A 27,957-nucleotide genomic window follows, 5' to 3' on the forward strand; every position below is an offset into this window, starting at 1 on the left:
ATTCAGAGATAGTGGAGGATGGCATGTACCAATGCTACTGTCCTATCTGTCCTCCTGGAGTTCAGTGTGTGTGTGTGTGTGTGTGTGTGTGTGTGTGTGTGTGTGTGTGTGTGTGTGTGTGTGTGTGTGTGTGTGTGTGTGTGTGTGTGTGTGTTACCTGTGGGTGTATCCAGCCACGTCTGATAGAGTGGTTGACAGGTCTATTAGCTGTGTGAAGCCATTAATCAAGTAGATGCAAACAAAGGCGTTCTGAATATGATCAAGGACAGGGAGAACCAGAGCAGAGAGAAAATACAATACACAATCATTAACATCAAAGTACACTGGAATAGTTTAATACTTGTTAATGATTTGCTTCTGTGTGAGTTGTAAAGCTACTATATTAAACTCTGAAGATATTTAAAAGGGAAATCTTAGTCCAACAGAAGGAATTTGAGCTCAGGATGTACATTTCTTGTTTTGTAGGCCTTTGCTGCCACCTAGTGGTTACATTAGCAACATACTCACATTTACTGTGAGGTTCTGTAATGGAAACTTTCTTGATTGATGATATATTATGCACATGAAAGGAGTCATCGTTGCACATCTTCAGTAGCATGTGTCAACATTTATTTTTTAGGCGTAGCTGGTACTTTCCATCATGTTGGCTTCCTGAAAACATTTCATCATTGATCACATGATTCAGTTTCCTTCATTTGCAGTTCCCATTTTCAAAACATTTCTTAATGCCTGGTGAAAAGATTCTGTTCATCTTTTCAACAGAGCAAACTAAAAAAGGCAATGAGAGATGGCAGACTTCACCCCATTCACAAAACAAGACTGTTTCGGCCTCTGTTGGTCATATTGGCAAGTGCAGAAACACAAACAGAGAGCCAGACAAACAGAGCCACTAGAAACAATACTTCACTACCACTCCGTGGGGTAAAGTAACCATGACTTTTTTTGTCACATTTTGGACGATATATGACTTTTTTTATCACATTTTGGACGACATACTAACCTATGACTTTTTTGTCAATATTTGGAGGACATACTAACCTATGACTTTTTTGTCACATTTTGGACGACATACTAAACTGTGACTTTTTTGTCATATTTTGGACAACATGTTTCTGCAGAGCAGGAAGTAGATGCCCACTTCCTGTTTGTGTTTCAGGTTTTTGTTTTTTTTGGACTTTGATTTTTAACTTTGACTTTTTTGTCTCATTTTGGATGACATACTAACCTATGACTTTTTTTTGTCACATTTTGAACCACATACTAACCTATGACTTTTTTTTGTCACATTTTGGACCACATACTAACCTACGACTTTTTTGTCACATTTGGACGACAGACTAAACTATGACTTTTTCGTCAATATTTGGACAACATACTAATCTATGACTTTTTTGTCACATTTTGGACGACATACTAATCTATGACTTTTTTGTCACATTTTGGACGACATACTAATCTATGACTTTTTTGTCAATATTTGGACGACATACTAATCTATGACATTTTTGTAATATTTTGGACCAAATACTAACCTATGACTTTTTTGTCACATTTTGGACCACATACTAACCTATGACTTTTTTTGTCACATTTTGGACGACATTCTCACCTATAACTTTTTTTGTCACATTTTGGACGACATTCTCACCTATGACTTTTTTTGTCTCATTTGGGACCACATACTACATCTACGAAATTTTTGTAATATTCTGGACCAAATACTAACCTATGACTTTTTGTCAATATTTGGACGAAATACTAATCTATTACTTTTTTGTCACATTTTGGACGACATACTAATCTATGACTTTTTTGTCACATTTTGGACCACATACTAACCTGTGACTTTTTTGTCAATATTTGGACGACATACTAATCTATGACATTTTTGTAATATTTTGGACCAAATACTAACCTATGACTTTTTTGTCACATTTTGGACCACATACTAACCTATGACTTTTTTTGTCACATTTTGGACGACATTCTCACCTATAACTTTTTTTGTCACATTTTGGACGACATTCTCACCTATGACTTTTTTTGTCTCATTTGGGACCACATACTACATCTACGAAATTTTTGTAATATTCTGGACCAAATACTAACCTATGACTTTTTGTCAATATTTGGACGAAATACTAATCTATTACTTTTTTGTCACATTTTGGACGACATACTAATCTATGACTTTTTTGTCACATTTTGGACCACATACTAACCTGTGACTTTTTTGTCAATATTTGGAAGACATACTAACCTATGACTTTTTGGTCAATATTTGGACGACATACTGATCTATGACATTTTTGTAATATTTTGGACCAAATACTAAACTATGACATTTTTTGTCAATATTTGGAGGACATACTAACCTATGACTTTTTTGTCACATTTTGGACGACATACTAATCTATGACTTTTTTGTCAATATTTGGAGGACATAGTAACCTATGACTTTTTTGTCACATTTTGGACGACATACTAACCTATGACTTTTTTTGTCAATTGTTGGATGACATACTTATCTATGACTTTTTTGTCAATATTTGGACGACATACTAACCTATGACTTTTTTGTCAAATTTTGGACGACATTCTAACCTATGACTTTTTTGTCAATATTTGGACGACATACTTACCTATGACTTTTTTTGTCAATAGTTGGATGACATACTAAACTATGACTTTTTTCGTCAATAACTGGACGACATACTAATCAATGACTTTTTTGTCACATTTTAGACGACATACTAACCTATGACGTTTTTGTCACATTTTGGACGACATTCTAACCTATGACTTTTTTTGTCTCATTTTGGACCACATACTAATCTACAAAATGTTTGTAATATTTTGGACCAAATACTAACCTATGACTTTTTGTCAATATTTGTACGACATACAAATCTATGACTTTTTTGTCACATTCTGGACGACATACAAACCTATGACGTTTTTGTCACATTTTGGACCACATACTAACCTGTGACTTTTTTGTCAATATTTGGAAGACATACTAACCTATGACTTTTTTGTCAATATTTGGACGACATACTGATCTATGACATTTTTGTAATATTTTGGACCAAATACTAAACTATGACATTTTTTGTCAATATTTGGAGGACATACTAACCTATGACTTTTTTGGAACATTTTGGACGACATACTAATCTATGACTTTTTTGTCAATATTTGGAGGACATAGTAACCTATGACTTTTTTGTCACATTTTGGACGACATACTAACCTATGACTTTTTTTGTCAATTGTTGGATGTCATACTTATCTATGACTTTTTTGTCAATATTTGGACGACATACTAACCTATGACTTTTTTGTCAAATTTTGGACGACATTCTAACCTATGACTTTTTTGTCAATATTTGGACGACATACTAACCTATGACTTTTTTTGTCAATAGTTGGATGACATACTAAACTATGACTTTTTTCGTCAATAACTGGACGACATACTAATCAATGACTTTTTTGTCACATTTTAGACGACATACTAACCTATGACGTTTTTGTCACATTTTGGACGACATTCTAACCTATGACTTTTTTTGTCTCATTTTGGACCACATACTAATCTACAAAATGTTTGTAATATTTTGGACCAAATACTAACCTATGACTTTGTGTCAATATTTGTACGACATACAAATCTATGACTTTTTTGTCACATTCTGGACGACATACTAACCTGTGACTTTTTTGTCAATATTTGGAAGACATACTAACCTATGACTTTTTTGTCAATATTTGGACGACATACTAATCTATGACATTTTTGTAATATTTTGGACCAAATACTAAACTATGACATTTTTTGTCAATATTTGGAGGACATACTAACCTATGACTTTTTTGTCACATTTTGGACGACATACTAATCTATGACTTTTTTGTCAATATTTGGAGGACATAGTAACCTATGACTTTTTTGTCACATTTTGGACGACATACTAACCTATGACTTTTTTGTCAATATTTGGAGGACATACTAACCTATGACTTTTTGTCACATTTTGGACGACATACTAACCTATGACTTTTTGTCACATTTTGGATGACATACTAACCTATGACTTTTTTGTCAATATTTGGACGACATACTAACCTATGACTTTTGTCAAATTGTGGATGACATACTAACCTATGACTTTTTTGTCAATATTTGGACGACATACTAATCTATGACTTTTTTGTCAAAAGTTGGATGACATACTAATCTATGACTTTTTAGTCGTATTTTGGACGAGATACTAAACTACGACTTTTTTGGCAATATTTGGACAACATACTAATCTATAACTTTTTTGTCACATTTTGGATGACATACTAACCTATGACTTTTTTCTCACATTTTGGACTAGATACTAATTTATGACGTTTTTGTCACGTTTTGGACCACATACTAACCTATGACATTTTTGTCACATTTTGACAATGTGAGTGGAGTGGCTCAGTGGTTAAGACCGGTACCCTGTGTGCGAAAGACATCATGGTCGCAAGTTCGACTCCACTCCTGGCTGATTGTACTCAATTCCATTATAAGTAGCTTTGGATAAAAGCATCTTCTAAATGAAATGTAATGTGATTTTGGATGACGTACTAACCGATGACTTTTTTGTCTCATTTTTGACGACATACTAACCTATGACTTATTGTCAATATTTGGACGACATACTAACCTATGACTTTTTTGTCACATTTGGACGACATTCTAACCTATGACTTTTTTGTCAATATTTGGACGACATACTAACCTATGACTTTTTTTGTCAATAGTTGGATGACATACTGAACTATGACTTTTTTCGTCAATAACTGGACGACATACTAATCAATGACTTTTTTGTCACATTTTAGACGACATACTAACCTATGACGTTTTTGTCACATTTTGGACGACATTCTAACCTATGACTTTTTTTGTCTCATTTTGGACCACATACTAATCTACAAAATGTTTGTAATATTTTGGACCAAATACTAACCTATGACTTTTTGTCAATATTTGTACGACATACTAATCTATGACTTTTTTGTCACATTTTGGACGACATACTAATCTATGACTTTTTTGTCAATATTTGGAGGACATACTAACCTATGACTTTTTTTGTCAATAGTTGGATGACATACTAAACTATGACTTTTTTCGTCAATAACTGGACGACATACTAATCAATGACTTTTTTGTCACATTTTAGACGACATACTAACCTATGACGTTTTTGTCACATTTTGGACGACATTCTAACCTATGACTTTTTTTGTCTCATTTTGGACCACATACTAATCTACAAAATGTTTGTAATATTTTGGACCAAATACTAACCTATGACTTTGTGTCAATATTTGTACGACATACAAATCTATGACTTTTTTGTCACATTCTGGACGACATACTAACCTGTGACTTTTTTGTCAATATTTGAAGACATACTAACCTATGACTTTTTTGTCAATATTTGGACGACATACTAATCTATGACATTTTTGTAATATTTTGGACCAAATACTAAACTATGACATTTTTTGTCAATATTTGGAGGACATACTAACCTATGACTTTTTTGTCACATTTTGGACGACATACTAATCTATGACTTTTTTGTCAATATTTGGAGGACATAGTAACCTATGACTTTTTTGTCACATTTTGGACGACATACTAACCTATGACTTTTTTTTGTCAATTGTTGGATGTCATACTTATCTATGACTTTTTTGTCAATATTTGGACGACATACTAACCTATGACTTTTTTGTCAAATTTTGGACGACATTCTAACCTATGACTTTTTTGTCAATATTTGGACGACATACTAACCTATGACTTTTTTTGTCAATAGTTGGATGACATACTAAACTATGACTTTTTTCGTCAATAACTGGACGACATACTAATCAATGACTTTTTTGTCACATTTTAGACGACATACTAACCTATGACGTTTTTGTCACATTTTGGACGACATTCTAACCTATGACTTTTTTTGTCTCATTTTGGACCACATACTAATCTACAAAATGTTTGTAATATTTTGGACCAAATACTAACCTATGACTTTTTGTCAATATTTGTAAGACATACTAATCTATGACTTTTTTGTCACATTTTGGACGACATACTAATCTATGACTTTTTTGTCTATATTTGGAGGACATACTAACCTATGACTTTTTGTCACATTTTGGACGACATACTAACCTATGACTTTTTGTCACATTTTGGATGACATACTAACCTATGACTTTTTTGTCAAAAGTTGGATGACATACTAACCTATGACTTTTGTCAAATTGTGGATGACAATGGAGTGGAGTGGTTAAGACCGGTACCCTGTGTGCGAAAGACATCATGGTCGCAAGTTCGACTCCACTCCTGGCTGATTGTACTCAATTCCATTATAAGTAGCTTTGGATAAAAGCATCTTCTAAATGAAATGTAATGTGATTTTGGATGACGTACTAACCGATGACTTTTTTGTCTCATTTTTGACGACATACTAATCTATGACTTATTGTCAATATTTGGACGACATACTAACCTATGACTTTTTTGTCACATTTGGACGACAGACTAAACTATGACTATAGCATGTCGTCCAAAATTTGACGAAAAGGTCATACTATAGCATGTCGTCCAAATTTTGACAAAAAAGTCATACTATAGTATGCCGTCCAAATTTTTACCAAAAAGTCATACTATAGCATGTCGACCAAAATTTCACCAAAAAGCCATACTATAGCATGTCGTCCAAATTTTGACAAAAGTCATACTATAGCATGTCGTCCAAAATACGACTAAAAAGTCATACTATAGCATGTCGTCCAAATTTTGACAAAAAAGTCATACTATAGCATGTCGTCCGAAATTTGACCAAAAAGTCATACTATAGCATGTCGTCCAAATTTTGACAAAAAAGTCATACTATACCATGTCGTCCAAATTTTGATAAAAAAGTCATACTATAGCATGTCTTCCGAAATTTGACCAAAAAGTCATACTATAGCATGTCATCCAAATTTTAACAAAAAGTCATACTATAGCATGTCGTCCAAAATTTAACAAAAAGGTCATACTATAGCATGTCGTCCAAAATTTTGCCAAAAAGTCATACTATAGCATGTCGTCCAAATTTTAACAAAGAAGTCATACTATAGCATGTCGTCCAAATTTTGACAAAAGTCATACTATAGCATGTCGTCCAAAATTTGACCAAAAAGTCTTACTATAGCATGTCGTCCAAATTTTGACAAAAAAGTCATACTATTGCATGTCGTCCAAATTTTGACCAAAAAGTCATACTATAGCATGTCGTCCAAATTTTGATAAAAAAGTCATACTATAGCATGTCGTCCGAAATTTGACCAAAAAGTCATACTATAGCATGTCGTCCGAAATTTGACCAAAAAGTCATACTATAGCAAGTCGTCCAAAATTTGACCAAAAAGTCATACTATAGCACGTCGTCCAAATTTTGACAAGTCATACTATAGTACGTCGTCCAAAATTTTGACAAGTCATACTATAGCATGTCGTCAAAATTTTACCAAAAAGTCATACTATAGCATGTCGTCCAAATTTTGACAAAAAAGTCATACTATAGCATGTCGTCCAAATTTTGACAAAAAAGTCATACTATAGCATGTCGTCCAAATTTTGATAAAAAAAGTCATACTATAGCATGTCGTCCAAAATTTGACAAAAAAGTCATACTATAGCATGTCGTCCAAAATTTGACAAAAAAGTCATACTATAGCATGTCGTCCAAATTTTGACAAAAAAGTCATACTATAGCATGTCGTCCAAATTTTGATAAAAAAAGTCATACTATAGCATGTCGTCCGAAATTTGACAAAAAAGTCATACTATAGCATGTCGTCTGAAATTTGACAAAAATGTCATACTATAGCATGTCGTCCAAAATTTAACAAAAAGGTCATAGCATAGCATGTCGTCCAAAATTAGACCAAAAAGTCATACTATAGCATGTCGTCCAAAAGTTTACAAAAAGTCATACTATTATATGTGGTCATACTATTATATAAAGTCATAGGTTCGTATGTTGTCAACAATTGGCCTTGAGGCCAAATGAATAAGGCACTGGCCTTGTAGGCCAAGGATTGTGGGTTCAATTCCCATCTGGTGCACAGTTCTTTAAAATGTGAAACAAAGTCATAGGTTAGTATATCGTCCAAAACATGACAAAAAAGTCATACTATAGCATGACGTCCAAAATTTTGCCAAAAAGTCATACTATAGCATGTCGTGCAAATTTTGACAAAAGTCATACTATAGCATGTCGTCCAAAATGTGACCAAAAAGTCATACTATAGCATGTCGTCCAAAATATACCAAAAAGTCATACTATAGCATGTCGTCCAAATTTTGACAAAAAAGTCATACTATTGCATGTCATCCAAAATCTGACCAAAAAGTCATACTATAGCATGTCGTCCAAATTTTGACCAAAAAGTCATACTTTAGCATGTCGTCCGAAATTTGACCAAAAAGTCATGCTATAGCATGTCACCCAAAATTTGACCAAAAAGTCATACTATAGCAAGTCGTCCAAAATTTGACCAAAAAGTCATACTATAGCATGTCGTCCAAATTTTGGCAAAGAAGTCATACAATAGCATGTCGTCCAAATTTTGACAAAAGTCATACTATAGCATGTCGTCCAAAATTTGACAAAAGTCATACTATAGCATGTCGTCCAAAATTTTACCAAAAAGTCATACTATAGCATGTCGTCCAAATTTTGACAAAAAAGTCATACTATAGCATGTCGTCCAAATTTTGATAAAAAAGTCATACTATAGCATGTCGTCCAAATTTTGATAAAAAAGTCATACTATAGCATGTCATCCAAATTTTAACAAAAAGTCATACTATAGCATGTTGTCCAAAATTTAACAAAAAGGTCATACTATAGCATGTCGTCCAAAATTTTGCCAAAAAGTCATACTATAGCATGTCGTCCAAATTTTGACAAAAAAGTCATACTATTGCATGTCATCCAAAATTTGACCAAAAAGTCATACTATAGCATGTCGTCCAAATTTTGACCAAAAAGTCATACTATAGCATGTCGTCCAAATTTTGACAAAAGTCATACTATAGCATGTCGTCCGAAATTTGACCAAAAAGTCATGCTATAGCATGTCACCCAAAATTTGACAAAGAAGTCATACTATAGACAGTCGTCCAAATTTTGACAAAAGTCATACTATAGCATGTCGTCAAAAAATTTGACCAAAAAGCATGTTTTTGACAAATTTTGACAAAAAAGTCATACTATAGCATGTCGTCCAAATTTTGATAAAAAAAGTCATACTATAGCATGTCGTCCGAAATTTGACAAAAAAGTCATACTATAGCATGTCGTCCAAAATTTAACAAAAAGGTCATACCATAGCATGTCGTCCAAAATTAGACCAAAAAGTCATACTATAGCATGTCGTCCAAAAGTTTACAAAAAGTCATACTATTATATGTGGTCATACTATTATATAAAGTCATAGGTTCGTATGTTGTCAACAATTGGCCTTGAGGCCAAATGAATAAGGCACTGGCCTTGTAGGCCAAGGATTGTGGGTTCAATTCCCATCTGGTGCGCAGTTCTTTAAAATGTGAAACAAAGTCATAGGTTAGTATATCGTCCAAAACATGACAAAAAAGTCATACTATAGCATGACGTCCAAAATTTTGCCAAAAAGTCATACTATAGCATGTCGTCCAAATTTTGACAAAAGTCATACTATAGCATGTCGTCCAAAATGTGACCAAAAAGTCATACTATAGCATGTCGTCCAAAATGTGACCAAAAAGTCATACTATAGCATGTCATCCAAAATTTGACCAAAAAGTCATACTATAGCATGTCATCCAAAATTTGACCAAAAAGTCATACTATAGCATGTCGTCCAAATTTTGACCACAAAGTCATACTTTAGCATGTCGTCCGAAATTTGACCAAAAAGTCATGCTATAGCATGTCACCCAAAATTTGACCAAAAAGTCATACTCTAGCAAGTCGTCCAAAATTTGACCAAAAAGTCATACTATAGCATGTCGTCCAAATTTTGACAAAGAAGTCATACAATAGCATGTCGTCCAAATTTTGACAAAAGTCATACTATAGCATGTCGTCCAAAATTTGACAAAAGTCATACTATAGCATGTCGTCCAAATTTTGACAAGTCATACTATAGCATGTCGTCCAAAATTTTACCAAAAAGTCATACTATAGCATGTCGTCCAAATTTTGACAAAAAAGTCATACTATAGCATGTCGTCCAAAATTTGACAAAAAAGTCATACTATAGCATGTCGTCCAAAATTTGACAAAAAAGTCATACTATAGCATGTCGTCCAAATTTTGACAAAAAAGTCATACTATAGCATGTCGTCCAAATTTTGATAAAAAAAGTCATACTATAGCATGTCGTCCGAAATTTGACAAAAAAGTCATACTATAGCATGTCGTCTGAAATTTGACAAAAAAGTCATACTATAGCATGATGTCCAAAATTTAACAAAAAGGTCATACCATAGCATGTCGTCCAAAATTAGACCAAAAAGTCATACTATATCATGTCGTCCAAATTTTGACAAAAAAGTCATACTATAGCATGTCGTCCAAATTTTGACAAAGAAGTCATACTATAGCACGTCGTCCAAATTTTGACAAGTCATACTATAGCATGTCGTTCAAAATTTCACCAAAAAGTCATACTATAGCATGTCGTCCAAAATTTGACCAAAAAGTCATACTATAGCATGTCGTCCAAATTTTGACAAAAAAGTCATACTATAGCATGTCGTCCAAATTTTGATAAAAAAAGTCATACTATAGCATGTCGTCCGAAATTTGAAAAAAAAGTCATACTATAGCATGTCGTCCAAAATTTAACAAAAAGGTCATAACATAGCATGTCCTCCAAAATTAGACCAAAAAGTCATTCTATAGCATGTCGTCCAAAAGTTTACAAAAAGTCATACTATTATATGTGGTCATACTATTATATAAAGTCATAGGTTCGTATGTTGTCAACAATTGGCCTTGAGGCCAAATGAATAAGGCACTGGCCTTGTAGGCCAAGGATTGTGGGTTCAATTCCCATCTGGTGCACAGTTCTTTAAAATGTGAAAAAAAGTCATAGGTTAGTATGTCGTCCAAAACATGACAAAAAAAGTCATACTATAGCATGACGTCCAAAATTTTGCCAAAAAGTCATACTATAGCATGTCGTGCAAATTTTGACAAAAAAGTCATACTATTGCATGTCATCCAAAATCTGACCAAAAAGTCATACTATAGCATGTCGTCCAAATTTTGACCAAAAAGTCATACTTTAGCATGTCGTCCGAAATTTGACCAAAAAGTCATGCTATAGCATGTCACCCAAAATTTGACCAAAAAGTCATACTATAGCAAGTCGTCCAAAATTTGACCAAAAAGTCATACTATAGCATGTCGTCCAAATTTTGGCAAAGAAGTCATACAATAGCATGTCGTCCAAATTTTGACAAAAGTCATACTATAGCATGTCGTCCAAAATTTGACAAAAGTCATACTATAGCATGTCGTCCAAAATTTTACCAAAAAGTCATACTATAGCATGTCGTCCAAATTTTGACAAAAAAGTCATACTATAGCATGTCGTCCAAATTTTGATAAAAAAGTCATACTATAGCATGTCGTCCAAATTTTGATAAAAAAGTCATACTATAGCATGTCATCCAAATTTTAACAAAAAGTCATACTATAGCATGTTGTCCAAAATTTAACAAAAAGGTCATACTATAGCATGTCGTCCAAAATTTTGCCAAAAAGTCATACTATAGCATGTCGTCCAAATTTTGACAAAAAAGTCATACTATTGCATGTCATCCAAAATTTGACCAAAAAGTCATACTATAGCATGTCGTCCAAATTTTGACCAAAAAGTCATACTATAGCATGTCGTCCAAATTTTGACAAAAGTCATACTATAGCATGTCGTCCGAAATTTGACCAAAAAGTCATGCTATAGCATGTCACCCAAAATTTGACAAAGAAGTCATACTATAGACAGTCGTCCAAATTTTGACAAAAGTCATACTATAGCATGTCGTCAAAAAATTTGACCAAAAAGCATGTTTTTGACAAATTTTGACAAAAAAGTCATACTATAGCATGTCGTCCAAATTTTGATAAAAAAAGTCATACTATAGCATGTCGTCCGAAATTTGACAAAAAAGTCATACTATAGCATGTCGTCCAAAATTTAACAAAAAGGTCATACCATAGCATGTCGTCCAAAATTAGACCAAAAAGTCATACTATAGCATGTCGTCCAAAAGTTTACAAAAAGTCATACTATTATATGTGGTCATACTATTATATAAAGTCATAGGTTCGTATGTTGTCAACAATTGGCCTTGAGGCCAAATGAATAAGGCACTGGCCTTGTAGGCCAAGGATTGTGGGTTCAATTCCCATCTGGTGCGCAGTTCTTTGAAATGTGAAACAAAGTCATAGGTTAGTATATCGTCCAAAACATGACAAAAAAGTCATACTATAGCATGACGTCCAAAATTTTGCCAAAAAGTCATACTATAGCATGTCGTCCAAATTTTGACAAAAGTCATACTATAGCATGTCGTCCAAAATGTGACCAAAAAGTCATACTATAGCATGTCGTCCAAAATGTGACCAAAAAGTCATACTATAGCATGTCATCCAAAATTTGACCAAAAAGTCATACTATAGCATGTCATCCAAAATTTGACCAAAAAGTCATACTATAGCATGTCGTCCAAATTTTGACCACAAAGTCATACTTTAGCATGTCGTCCGAAATTTGACCAAAAAGTCATGCTATAGCATGTCACCCAAAATTTGACCAAAAAGTCATACTCTAGCAAGTCGTCCAAAATTTGACCAAAAAGTCATACTATAGCATGTCGTCCAAATTTTGACAAAGAAGTCATACAATAGCATGTCGTCCAAATTTTGACAAAAGTCATACTATAGCATGTCGTCCAAAATTTGACAAAAGTCATACTATAGCATGTCGTCCAAATTTTGACAAGTCATACTATAGCATGTCGTCCAAAATTTTACCAAAAAGTCATACTATAGCATGTCGTCCAAATTTTGACAAAAAAGTCATACTATAGCATGTCGTCCAAAATTTGACAAAAAAGTCATACTATAGCATGTCGTCCAAAATTTGACAAAAAAGTCATACTATAGCATGTCGTCCAAATTTTGACAAAAAAGTCATACTATAGCATGTCGTCCAAATTTTGATAAAAAAAGTCATACTATAGCATGTCGTCCGAAATTTGACAAAAAAGTCATACTATAGCATGTCGTCTGAAATTTGACAAAAAAGTCATACTATAGCATGATGTCCAAAATTTAACAAAAAGGTCATACCATAGCATGTCGTCCAAAATTAGACCAAAAAGTCATACTATATCATGTCGTCCAAATTTTGACAAAAAAGTCATACTATAGCATGTCGTCCAAATTTTGACAAAGAAGTCATACTATAGCACGTCGTCCAAATTTTGACAAGTCATACTATAGCATGTCGTTCAAAATTTCACCAAAAAGTCATACTATAGCATGTCGTCCAAAATTTGACCAAAAAGTCATACTATAGCATGTCGTCCAAATTTTGACAAAAAAGTCATACTATAGCATGTCGTCCAAATTTTGATAAAAAAAGTCATACTATAGCATGTCGTCCGAAATTTGAAAAAAAAGTCATACTATAGCATGTCGTCCAAAATTTAACAAAAAGGTCATAACATAGCATGTCCTCCAAAATTAGACCAAAAAGTCATTCTATAGCATGTCGTCCAAAAGTTTACAAAAAGTCATACTATTATATGTGGTCATACTATTATATAAAGTCATAGGTTCGTATGTTGTCAACAATTGGCCTTGAGGCCAAATGAATAAGGCACTGGCCTTGTAGGCCAAGGATTGTGGGTTCAATTCCCATCTGGTGCACAGTTCTTTAAAATGTGAAAAAAAGTCATAGGTTAGTATGTCGTCCAAAACATGACAAAAAAAGTCATACTATAGCATGACGTCCAAAATTTGACAAAAAAGTCATACTATAGCATGTCGTCCAAAATTTGACAAAAAAGTCATACTATAGCATGTCGTCCAAATTTTGACAAAAAAGTCATACTATAGCATGTCGTCCAAAATTTGACAAAAAAGTCATACTATAGCATGTCGTCCAAATTTTGACAAAAAAGTCATACTATAGCATGACGTCCAAAATTTAACAAAAAGGTCATACTATAGCATGTCGTCCAAAATTTTGCCAAAAAGTCATACTATAGCATGTCGTCCAAATTTTGACAAAGAAGTCATACAATAGCATGTCGTCCAAATTTTGAGAAAAGTCATACTATAGCATGTCGTCCAAAATTGACCAAAAAGTCATACTATAGCATGTCGTCCAAATTTTGACAAAAAAGTCATACTATTGCATGTCATCCAAAATTTGACCAAAAAGTCATACGATAGCATGTCGTCCAAATTTTGACCAAAAAGTCATACTATGGCATGTCGTCCAAATTTTGATAAAAAAGTCATACTTTAGCATGTCGTCCGAAATTTGACCAAAAAGTCATACTATAGCAAGTCGTCCAAAGTTTGACCAAAAAGTCATACTATAGCATGTCGTCCAAATTTTGACAAAAAAGTCATACTATTGCATGTCATCCAAAATTTGACCAAAAAGTCATTCTATAGCATGTCGTCCAAAAGTTTACAAAAAGTCATACTATTATATGTGGTCATACTATTATATAAAGTCATAGGTTCGTATGTTGTCAACAATTGGCCTTGAGGCCAAATGAATAAGGCACTGGCCTTGTAGGCCAAGGATTGTGGGCTCAATTCCCATCTGGTGCGCAGTTCTTTAAAATGTGAAAAAAAGTCATAGGTTAGTATGTCGTCCAAAACATGACAAAAAAGTCATACTATAGCATGACGTCCAAAATTTGACAAAAAAGTCATACTATAGCATGTCGTCCAAAATTTGACAAAAAAGTCATACTATAGCATGTCGTCCAAATTTTGACAAAAAAGTCATACTATAGCATGTCGTCCAAAATTTGACAAAAAAGTCATACTATAGCATGTCGTCCAAATTTTGACAAAAAAGTCATACTATAGCATGACGTCCAAAATTTAACAAAAAGGTCATACTATAGCATGTCGTCCAAAATTTTGCCAAAAAGTCATACTATAGCATGTCGTCCAAATTTTGACAAAGAAGTCATACAATAGCATGTCGTCCAAATTTTGACAAAAGTCATACTATAGCATGTCGTCCAAAATTGACCAAAAAGTCATACTATAGCATGTCGTCCAAATTTTGACAAAAAAGTCATACTATTGCATGTCATCCAAAATTTGACCAAAAAGTCATACGATAGCATGTCGTCCAAATTTTGACCAAAAAGTCATACTATGGCATGTCGTCCAAATTTTGATAAAAAAGTCATACTTTAGCATGTCGTCCGAAATTTGACCAAAAAGTCATACTATAGCAAGTCGTCCAAAGTTTGACCAAAAAGTCATACTATAGCATGTCGTCCAAATTTTGACAAAAAAGTCATACTATTGCATGTCATCCAAAATTTGACCAAAAAGTCATACGATAGCATGTCGTCCAAATTTTGACAAAAAAGTCATACTATAGCATGTCGTCCGAAATTTGACCAAAAAGTCATGCTATAGCATGTCACCCAAAATTTGACCAAAAAGTCATACTATAGCAAGTCGTCCAAAATTTGACCAAAAAGTCATACTATAGCATGTCGTCCAAAATTTTGCCAAAAAGTCATACTATAGCATGTCGTCCGAATTTTGACAAAGAAGTCATACTATAGACAGTCGTCCAAATTTTGACAAAAGTCATACTATAGCATGTCGTCAAAAAATTTGACCAAAAAGTCATACTATAGCATGTCGTCCAAATTTTGACAAAAAAGTCATACTATAGCATGTCGTCCAAAATTTGATAAAAAGTCATACTATAGCATGTCGTCCGAAATTTGACCAAAAAGTCATACTATAGCATGTCGTCCAAATTTTGACAAAAAAGTCATACTATAGCATGTCGTCCAAAATTTGACCAAAAAGTCATACTATAGCATGTCGTCCAAATTTTGACAAAAAAGTCATACTATAGCATGTCGTCCAAATTTTGATAAAAAAAGTCATACTATAGCATGTCGTCCGAAATTTGAAAAAAAAGTCATACTATAGCATGTCGTCCAAAATTTAACAAAAAGGTCATAACATAGCATGTCCTCCAAAATTAGACCAAAAAGTCATTCTATAGCATGTCGTCCAAAAGTTTACAAAAAGTCATACTATTATATGTGGTCATACTATTATATAAAGTCATAGGTTCGTATGTTGTCAACAATTGGCCTTGAGGCCAAATGAATAAGGCACTGGCCTTGTAGGCCAAGGATTGTGGGTTCAATTCCCATCTGGTGCACAGTTCTTTAAAATGTGAAAAAAAGTCATAGGTTAGTATGTCGTCCAAAACATGACAAAAAAAGTCATACTATAGCATGACGTCCAAAATTTGACAAAAAAGTCATACTATAGCATGTCGTCCAAAATTTGACAAAAAAGTCATACTATAGCATGTCGTCCAAATTTTGACAAAAAAGTCATACTATAGCATGTCGTCCAAAATTTGACAAAAAAGTCATACTATAGCATGTCGTCCAAATTTTGACAAAAAAGTCATACTATAGCATGACGTCCAAAATTTAACAAAAAGGTCATACTATAGCATGTCGTCCAAAATTTTGCCAAAAAGTCATACTATAGCATGTCGTCCAAATTTTGACAAAGAAGTCATACAATAGCATGTCGTCCAAATTTTGAGAAAAGTCATACTATAGCATGTCGTCCAAAATTGACCAAAAAGTCATACTATAGCATGTCGTCCAAATTTTGACAAAAAAGTCATACTATTGCATGTCATCCAAAATTTGACCAAAAAGTCATACGATAGCATGTCGTCCAAATTTTGACCAAAAAGTCATACTATGGCATGTCGTCCAAATTTTGATAAAAAAGTCATACTTTAGCATGTCGTCCGAAATTTGACCAAAAAGTCATACTATAGCAAGTCGTCCAAAGTTTGACCAAAAAGTCATACTATAGCATGTCGTCCAAATTTTGACAAAAAAGTCATACTATTGCATGTCATCCAAAATTTGACCAAAAAGTCATTCTATAGCATGTCGTCCAAAAGTTTACAAAAAGTCATACTATTATATGTGGTCATACTATTATATAAAGTCATAGGTTCGTATGTTGTCAACAATTGGCCTTGAGGCCAAATGAATAAGGCACTGGCCTTGTAGGCCAAGGATTGTGGGCTCAATTCCCATCTGGTGCGCAGTTCTTTAAAATGTGAAAAAAAGTCATAGGTTAGTATGTCGTCCAAAACATGACAAAAAAGTCATACTATAGCATGACGTCCAAAATTTGACAAAAAAGTCATACTATAGCATGTCGTCCAAAATTTGACAAAAAAGTCATACTATAGCATGTCGTCCAAATTTTGACAAAAAAGTCATACTATAGCATGTCGTCCAAAATTTGACAAAAAAGTCATACTATAGCATGTCGTCCAAATTTTGACAAAAAAGTCATACTATAGCATGACGTCCAAAATTTAACAAAAAGGTCATACTATAGCATGTCGTCCAAAATTTTGCCAAAAAGTCATACTATAGCATGTCGTCCAAATTTTGACAAAGAAGTCATACAATAGCATGTCGTCCAAATTTTGACAAAAGTCATACTATAGCATGTCGTCCAAAATTGACCAAAAAGTCATACTATAGCATGTCGTCCAAATTTTGACAAAAAAGTCATACTATTGCATGTCATCCAAAATTTGACCAAAAAGTCATACGATAGCATGTCGTCCAAATTTTGACCAAAAAGTCATACTATGGCATGTCGTCCAAATTTTGATAAAAAAGTCATACTTTAGCATGTCGTCCGAAATTTGACCAAAAAGTCATACTATAGCAAGTCGTCCAAAGTTTGACCAAAAAGTCATACTATAGCATGTCGTCCAAATTTTGACAAAAAAGTCATACTATTGCATGTCATCCAAAATTTGACCAAAAAGTCATACGATAGCATGTCGTCCAAATTTTGACAAAAAAGTCATACTATAGCATGTCGTCCGAAATTTGACCAAAAAGTCATGCTATAGCATGTCACCCAAAATTTGACCAAAAAGTCATACTATAGCAAGTCGTCCAAAATTTGACCAAAAAGTCATACTATAGCATGTCGTCCAAAATTTTGCCAAAAAGTCATACTATAGCATGTCGTCCGAATTTTGACAAAGAAGTCATACTATAGACAGTCGTCCAAATTTTGACAAAAGTCATACTATAGCATGTCGTCAAAAAATTTGACCAAAAAGTCATACTATAGCATGTCGTCCAAATTTTGACAAAAAAGTCATACTATAGCATGTCGTCCAAAATTTGATAAAAAGTCATACTATAGCATGTCGTCCGAAATTTGACCAAAAAGTCATACTATAGCATGTCGTCCAAATTTTGACAAAAAAGTCATACTATAGCATGTCGTCCAAATTTTGATAAAAAAAGTCATACTATAGCATGTCGTCCGAAATTTGACAAAAAAGTCATACTATAGCATGTCGTCCAAAATTTAACAAAAAGGTCATACCATAGCATGTCGTCCAAAATTAGACCAAAAAGTCATACTATAGCATGTCGTCCAAAAGTTTACAAAAAGTCATACTATTATATGTGGTCATACTATTATATAAAGTCATAGGTTCGTATGTTGTCAACAATTGGCCTTGAGGCCAAATGAATAAGGCACTGGCCTTGTAGGCCAAGGATTGTGGGTTCAATTCCCATCTGGTGCGCAGTTCTTTAAAATGTGAAACAAAGTCATAGGTTAGTATATCGTCCAAAACATGACAAAAAAGTCATACTATAGCATGACGTCCAAAATTTTGCCAAAAAGTCATACTATAGCATGTCGTCCAAATTTTGACAAAAGTCATACTATAGCATGTCGTCCAAAATGTGACCAAAAAGTCATACTATAGCATGTCATCCAAAATTTGACCAAAAAGTCATACTATAGCATGTCACCCAAAATTTGACCAAAAAGTCATACTATAGCATGTCGTCCAAATTTTGACCAAAAAGTCATACTTTAGCATGTCGTCCGAAATTTGACCAAAAAGTCATGCTATAGCATGTCACCCAAAATTTGACCAAAAAGTCATACTATAGCAAGTCGTCCAAAATTTGACCAAAAAGTCATACTATAGCATGTCGTCCAAATTTTGACAAAGAAGTCATACAATAGCATGTCGTCCAAATTTTGACAAAAGTCATACTATAGCATGTCGTCCAAAATTTGACAAAAGTCATACTATAGCATGTCGTCCAAATTTTGACAAGTCATACTATAGCATGTCGTCCAAAATTTGACAAAAAAGTCATACTATAGCATGTCGTCCAAATTATGACAAAAAAGTCATACTATAGCATGACGTCCAAAATTTAACAAAAAGGTCATACTATAGCATGTCGTCCAAAATTTTGCCAAAAAGTCATACTATAGCATGTCGTCCAAATTTTGACAAAGAAGTCATACAATAGCATGTCGTCCAAATTTTGACAAAAGTCATACTATAGCATGTCGTCCAAAATTGACCAAAAAGTCATACTATAGCATGTCGTCCAAATTTTGACAAAAAAGTCATACTATTGCATGTCATCCAAAATTTGACCAAAAAGTCATACTATATAGCATGTCGTCCAAATTTTGACCAAAAAGTCATACGATAGCATGTCGTCCAAATTTTGACAAAAAAGTCATACTATGGCATGTCGTCCAAATTTTGATAAAAAAGTCATACTTTAGCATGTCGTCCGAAATTTGACCAAAAAGTCATACTATAGCAAGTCGTCCAAAATTTGACCAAAAAGTCATACTATAGCATGTCGTCCAAAATTTTGCCAAAAAGTCATACTATAGCATGTCGTCCAAATTTTGACAAAGAAGTCATACTATAGCACGTCGTCCAAATTTTGACAAAAGTCATACTATAGCATGTCGTCCAAAATTTTACCAAAAAGTCATACTATAGCATGTCGTCCAAATTTTGACAAAAAAGTCATACTATAGCATGTCGTCCAAAATTTGACCAAAAAGTCATACTATAGCATGTCGTCCAAATTTTGACAAAAAAGTCATACTATAGCATGTCGTCCAAATTTTGATAAAAAAAGTCATACTATAGCATGTCGTCCGAAATTTGACAAAAAAGTCATACTATAGCATGTCGTCCAAAATTTAACAAAAAGGTCATACCATAGCATGTCGTCCAAAATTAGACCAAAAAGTCATACTATAGCATGTCGTCCAAAAGTTTACAAAAAGTCATACTATTATATGTGGTCATACTATTATATAAAGTCATAGGTTCGTATGTTGTCAACAATTGGCCTTGAGGCCAAATGAATAAGGCACTGGCCTTGTAGGCCAAGGATTGTGGGTTCAATTCCCATCTGGTGCGCAGTTCTTTAAAATGTGAAAAAAAGTCATAGGTTAGTATGTCGTCCAAAACATGACAAAAAAGTCATACTATAGCATGACGTCCAAAATTTGACAAAAAAGTCATACTATAGAATGTCGTCCAAAATTTGACAAAAAAGTCATACTATAGCACGTCGTCCAAATTTTGACAAAAAAGTCATACTATAGCATGACGTCCAAAATTTGACAAAAAAGTCATACTATAGCATGTCGTCCAAAATTTGACTAAAAAGTCATACTATAGCATGTCGTCCAAAATTTGACCAAAAAGTCATACTATAATATGTCGTCCAAAATTTGACCAAAAAGTCATCCTATAGCATATCGTCCAAAATTTGACCAAAAAGTCATGCTATAGCATGTCGTCCAAAATTTGACAAAAAGGTCATACTATAGCATGCCGTCCGAAATTTGACCAAAAATTCATACTATAATATGCCGTCCAAAATTTGACCAAAAAGCCATACTATAGCATGTCGTCCAAAATTTGACAAAAAAGTCATACTATAGCATGTCGTCCAAAATTTAACAAAAAAGTCATACCATAGCATGTTGTCCAGAATTTGACCAAAAAGTCATACTATAATATGCCATCCAAAATTTTAACAAAAAGTCATACTATAGCATGTCGTCCAAATTTTGACAAAAAAGTCATACTATTGTATGTCTTCAAATTTTGACAAAAAAGTTATACTATAGTATGCCGTCTAAATTTTGACAAAAAAAGTCGTACTATGTAGCATGTTGTTCAAAATAGTCATAGGTTAGTATGTCATCCAAAATTACATGTCATTTAGCAGACGCTTTTATCCAAAGCTACTTACAATGAAATTGAGTACAATGAGCCAGCAGAGGAGTCAAACTTGCAACCATTGCGACCATGCTGTCTTTCGCACACAGAATACCGATCTTAACCACTGAGCCACTCCACCCACAGTGTCAAAATGTGAAAAAAAGTCATAGGTTAGTATGTCGTCCAAAATTGGACTAAAAAGTCATACTATAGCATGTTGTCCAAAATTAGACAAAAAAGTCATACTATAGCATTTCTTCCAAAATTTGACCAAAAAGTCATACTAAAGCATGTCGTCCAAAATCAGACAAAAAATGTCATAGGTTAGTAAGTCGTCCAAAATTTGACAAAAAAGTCATAGGTTAGTATGTGGTTCAAAATGTGACAAAAAAGTCATAGGTTAGTATGTGGTTCAAAATGTGACAAAAAAGTCATAGGTTAGTATGTTGTCCAAAATTTTACCAAAAAGTCATACTATAGCATTTCTTCCAAAATTTGACCAAAAAGTCATACTATAGCATGTCGTCCAAAATCAGACAAAAAAAGTCATAGGTTAGTATGTGGTCCAAAATGTGACAAAAAAGTCATAGGTTAGTATGTGGTCAAAAATGAGACAAAAAAGTCATAGGTTAGTATGTGGTCAAAAATGAGACAAAAAAGTCATGTTAGTAGGTCATCCAAAATGCTTTGGACAACATAGTAAACTACGATTTTTTTGTCAATATTTGGACAACATCAGAGATGGCAGACTTCAATCCATTCACACAACAAGCCTCATTCGGCCTCGGTCATATTGGCAAGTGCGGAAACACAAACAGACAGACAGACACAGAGCCACTAAAGACAACACTTTACTCCCACTACATGGGGTGAAGTAACTAGAGCTCATTTTGTTTGTCAGAGAGCTACAATCTCCAAGTTCAAGATTACCACCAGGAAAAACGCTCACCTTACTGATGAGAGCACTGAGCTCACCAGGACTGAGGCCATCATAAATACCAGTGAAGATGGGAATAGCGATTATAATGTAGCTGAGAAATCCTCCAAGGTAGTCGAACGTGTTCACTCCGACTGAAAGATAAGAGTTCACAGTTAAATCTCTACATGTGTGAACAACATATTACAGAGTAAGAAGGTGTGTGTGTGGGATTATCTTACTATAGAGCCACAGTTCTTTATTTATCAGACTTGTTTGTGTTTGTAACAGCGCCTGCAGTCTTCGATTGGTCCTCATGTGCTCCACTTTACCAGCTCTAAAAAAAAAAAAACAGGGAGCAACTTGATCTCAATAGCTATGATCACATTATCTGTGTGATCTGATGTGTCAGAGGAACTCACATGGACACAAATGTTTATTTAAATCACAGGAAAGCAGATTTCCTGCTTAAGTTCAAAAGGGGTGTGTCACCGTTTTGGAAATGTCCCTCCTTTTGCTGCACACAATCATGTCCATACCTGTAAAAAGCTGCCGACTCTGCGTTGACACGGATTTGCATGTGCTTAAATCTGAAACAGGGAAAACATTATATTTAACATTTAAAAACACATAGTTCTTTTGACTCTCCTCCACCAATACAAAATACAATTGTATCAACATGAGACGGGTAAAATTTCAAAAGGTCGACCATGCAAGCCAACACATATCCTGTGTTGCTTCCTAAGAGGCAAAAGGTTCTGGGCCTCACTTCCTCTTTACAAAAGAAGGGGTTTCCTTGACATAACCTGGAAAGATTCTGCATCAAATAAAGCTGAAAAAAACATCAAACCTTTCTGTTAAAGTTCAGAGAAAAGTAATTTTGACTGGCCGGTTACATGTTTGTTTCTGTAACTAAAACACACTGTGTACACAGAGTAGCTACAGGAAACGTTACCTGAAGTCTCCCTCCAGTTTTTCTTGCTCAAACAGAGTTGACACAATCGGCCCCATGAGGATTTTATTGGCAATGGTCCCAATCACAAAGTAGCCAAAGATGCTCACAGGACCAATCCAGCCAGTGCTGAAAAAGAAGGAAACTTTACTTCAACTGTGCCTTCCACGACCACAGTGGTATCGACACAAAGTTTAAAAGAAAGAGAATTACATTCATACAGCAGTACTAGAGCATACAATGAAGAACCCCTTATATAAAAGAAAGTAGTGGCAAAGTTGTTTTTGCTCACACCTGTAAAAGCAGTGGTACGAGTAGTAAGTCAGTGTGAATGGTGAGATGATCAAGCGACTAGCCATGGTGCTCATCTGCTTACACAGCCTCTCTGCATCCTGACTGATCCGCTGGTCTCTGAAAATCAAACAACACCACTTATCTTTCACACTCCGATAGGTGAAATGATTTAATTTCAGAGGGCAAACAAAGGACTAGTTGTATTCTTACGGGTTGTCTATGTCCTCTCTTAAAACATTAATCGTGTAATAGACTCGGCCCTGGAAATAAGCCGTATGGAGACTCTCGGTAAGCGTCTTCCTCCAGCTGACATACATCCGATTGCAAATGTACTGGTCGAGACTTTTCAGCTAGGCGAGAGAAAGAGAAGGAAAAAAATGTCTTTCAGAGAGAAAAAGCAGCAGAGATGCAATAAAAAAGGTCGTTTCTATGACAGCAATTAGGTAAATATAAACAGTGTGGGTAATATTTGTTTCAGAATAATAATAAACTCATGGTTATCAGGTTCAAAATCCAACTACACAAAACGGAAAGTGTGAAGGCTGTAAAATGAAGAAGCTGGGTCATCCTAACCTGATAAAGATGCTATTGCCAGTTATAACAGCAATCATAAGTCCATTTTAAAAAAACATACAATAAATCACCTCCTAACAATAATGATAGTATGAATGATGTAAAAGTGTTGCTGCGGCAACAATCTGCTCAGTAGTAAACAAGTTCTGAATATTGCATTGTATTCATAATATCAGGAGAGTAGGTCGGCCAACTTCTGCCAGCACTCGCTGCTGCGTCCACTTACTGTGGAGTTGAGTAAGATGAGGACGATGGCTGTGCCCACCAGGCTGCTGAAGCCCGAGTAATCTTTGTCTGCCAGCACATTGTAGAAGTGACTGGGGAGAACACCCACCTGGTAAATGATCAGCTGCTCTGATGACAGCAAAAGAGAAGTGTTAGCACATTTTTGAGATGCAGCTCAAGCAGAGACTTGTAAAACAACACAACGAAAATGACATTAAGCTAAAGGTCAGTAGATAAAAAACATAGTAACAGTACAGCATTCTAATGATAGAAGATGAAGCAGGAAGTTTGGATTTTGCACTTTGGCAGCTACAAGAGGTGAAAAGATTGTGAAACTATGACTTAAACTGTGATATAAACATCTACAGGCTTCTATCACAACACAGGACAAAGGAAAATTAAACATCTGCCAACGCTGCAGAATCAGCCTGGAGAGCTGCCAAATGAAACAAAAGACAATTCTCAATTCAAAAGCAACGCCAGAATAACCTATAAATAATAAAAATGATTATTCTTTTTGAGTAAGGCTCATAGAAGTCGTATACTGAGCCTAGAAAAAGTTACACACTCCAAGCTGCAATACTCCTCTTAAACAAGCAGCTGTTTTATTACCTGTCAGTGTGACAACAAGCAGCGTCCCAAACATCAGCACACTTTGACTGCTCCATGATGGAAACAGGACCTTCTGGATGTTGCAGAACCTCTGAACAAACTGCCAGTCCAATTTTGGTCTGACATTACAAATTAAACACACAGAGACAAATAAAGGCACATGTGAAAAAAGAAAAAAATACATTTAAAACAACACCATGTAGATTTTGCGGCATGTGATGTCACTGTAGCAAACATGCCAGGACGAAATCCTCTTTTTCCTTATCATTACTCTTTATCTTGCTGTTGGTTAACTATGATTAAGTTACTCACTTCACATAATGTTCCCAAAAGCGGCTCCATTCCCCCGTGTTACAAGGCAGTGCTGCATAATATTAATTTTGAAACGGTTGTTTTAAGGTCGGAAAATAGGTGGAACACTGTTGCTTTAAATCTTATTGACTTACATCACAATATGTGATTTTGCGATGTGGAAATTCCTCCATTTATTTGCATCAGTCACATAAACCTGCACACACACCACACACACACCAAGCTCCGAAAACCTGCCAGACAACCTATAAATATGACAGGGCATCCAGTGCAGTATCCCCCACTCTTCTCTGGAACTCTATCCTCTTTAAACCAAGTTGTTTTTTAATAACTAAATAATGTATCCACGGCATTCTTACTGCCTCTGTTTTCTATCCTTTGTTGCCAACACCAAGGAGGTTATGTTTTGCCAGCATTTGTGTGTCGGCATAACTCAAAATATTAAGAACAGGTCAGATAACATTTTCGTGGATGTATGACAGTGCATTGGTGGTGATCCAGATTCAGTGTTTTTCTAAAACAACTGTTACCCTTGCAAGATAGGGGAGTTTTCAACATGTTTCCTCATAACTTTACTAAAAATGCCATGGAATAGTAAGTTTTTTTTATTTTAGTCTTGATGACCACTCAAAGCTGCTTTACACTGCAGTTTATCATACCTCGACTTACATACAACTCTCTATGTTACTATGTAATTTTTGTTAAAATATGGATTAATGATGTGAAACATGGGAAATTTATTTTTAATTATTTATGAAAATCGTCCCTAGTTTAAATTTTTAGCACCACAGGTTTCAAATGTGATAAACAACCTAAAGTAGATTTTGTACTGACACTGTGGGAGACTGAGCAGCATTGGTATAGGTTTATGCTCCATTAATGCTTTCTAAATGCAAACATTATTATTAGTAGTAGTATTTTTATTATTGTTTGGAACAATTACTACTTTTACAATGACTGACCTGTCACTTAACTATAGTGATATGGCGTTTATGCCTCCTTTCATCACAAATATTTACTTTAGGGAGGTTTTACTGTGTAACTGTATGAGGCTGACGCAGTGAGTGTACACTGTTTACACAACAACAACTAAAAAACCCTGGTATTACTTGAATTAGCAGAGGACCCACGCATAGTTTAACTGTTAATATGGACACACTTCACCTGTTCTATGTGTATAATATTACAATATTACCTTTTTGACCTTCTGCCTTTTGACTTTTCCAGACGAGGCATCTGCTCAGCTCAGCATGCGTTTCTCTGACCCGATGATGATGATGATGATGCTGAGCACCAACTCGTAATCGGCTAGTCAAGCTAACCCTCAGACTAACCCTCAGACTAACGCGTGATTTCACCGCGGGGTCACAGGTAAACAGAGGTTAGCGAGAAGAAGAACGAAAAACATAACCTTCTTTACTCCTCTGACGGCGTCTTAACGTAGCGTATTTACATGAACATTGTTTAACTATCAGCTTGTCTTGTGACTTCTCTGTAAAACGACGTCCAAATGTTTTGAACGCGTGAAAGTAAAAGTCCGGACTTCCGCGTTTATGTACGTAGGTTTTCAAAATAAAAGTGTTTTGTTTTATATGCGCATGCGTGAACTGAAACGGCTTGCGCTGGAAACTATTGTGTAAACCACTATAACCGCTGCTACTACTACTACTACTACTAATAATAATTAATAATTATTTTATTGAGTGCATATAAAGATTAACAAAGACACTTCAATAACTTACACATTCCAACAAATATAAACTTTAAATTACTTGGAGCATACATATTTACTCCTCTAAAACCACATGTAAACACAGTGTATACTGTATATTACCAGACCAGTTCAGAGACAGACGCCAGAGACAGTAGTACAAAATATTATTTGGACAAACTGGATGTCATCATTTATGTGTGAAAACTCCCCCCAAAGAATAAAAATGTTTTCATTTTATTCAGTTACACACACATTCTACTCTGTTTTAGAAATCAAATAAGTGAGTAAATATTTCTCATGATGAGTGGATGTGAGGGTGAGTGAGTGCTGACCTCTGAGAATTCTTTAGATTTCAAGACCAAAGAAAGAGGTTCAAGAGTCCAACAGAGGTTTGTTGTCCACGTGTAGATCATTGTATGTCCACTTTATGTTGATTACATACCAGATACAAATCCGAAACCTTATCTGAGTTGCTCAAAGGTTGAGCATGACACCAGTGTGGTGTGTTGGGGGAAAAGGCAGTCAACTTTGTCAGCACAGCATATTCTATCTCTGTGTTGTGAGGTACTAAAATAATATACAGTATCTAACTATCTATCTGAGTGTTATAATTATACACATATCGCATACACTATTCATGTGAAATGTGCTTACAACTTGCTGATGTAACTATTAAAAAAGTTAAATAAATATGACAGAACTTTTTCTGTCACCTTTTTAATACATACAATAGATCACTTTGATTTAGTTGTAAGTCTAAAGAAAATCCAGCAAACAAACATCTGGAAAACTGAAAAAGTCAGATCTTCTCAGAAAACCTGCACTTAACAGGAATTAGCAGCAGTTTTAATTCTCACGTTAAATTATTCAAAAATAATA

General features: G+C 34.5%; 1 protein-coding gene across 1 annotated transcript in view; it reads right to left on the reverse strand.

Moving 5' to 3' along the window:
- Positions 1 to 26,897, reverse strand: part of abcd4 (ATP-binding cassette, sub-family D (ALD), member 4) — a 29,389-nt gene extending 2,492 nt beyond the window's left edge. The window contains exons 1-10 of the mRNA XM_058613324.1: positions 26,560 to 26,897; positions 25,053 to 25,171; positions 24,442 to 24,569; positions 23,853 to 23,992; positions 23,643 to 23,759; positions 23,352 to 23,477; positions 22,936 to 22,986; positions 22,639 to 22,733; positions 22,430 to 22,551; positions 158 to 249 (exon numbers count right to left, since the gene is read on the reverse strand). Of these exons, the coding sequence (XP_058469307.1) occupies positions 158 to 249; positions 22,430 to 22,551; positions 22,639 to 22,733; positions 22,936 to 22,986; positions 23,352 to 23,477; positions 23,643 to 23,759; positions 23,853 to 23,992; positions 24,442 to 24,569; positions 25,053 to 25,171; positions 26,560 to 26,600 (1,031 nt within the window). The 5' untranslated portion in view covers positions 26,601 to 26,897. The remainder of the gene's footprint in view (positions 1 to 157; positions 250 to 22,429; positions 22,552 to 22,638; positions 22,734 to 22,935; positions 22,987 to 23,351; positions 23,478 to 23,642; positions 23,760 to 23,852; positions 23,993 to 24,441; positions 24,570 to 25,052; positions 25,172 to 26,559) is intronic.
- Positions 26,898 to 27,957: the final 1,060 nt, after the last annotated feature.

Source organism: Solea solea, chromosome 17 (assembly GCF_958295425.1).
Source record: "Solea solea chromosome 17, fSolSol10.1, whole genome shotgun sequence".
Taxonomy (NCBI): domain Eukaryota; kingdom Metazoa; phylum Chordata; class Actinopteri; order Pleuronectiformes; family Soleidae; genus Solea; species Solea solea.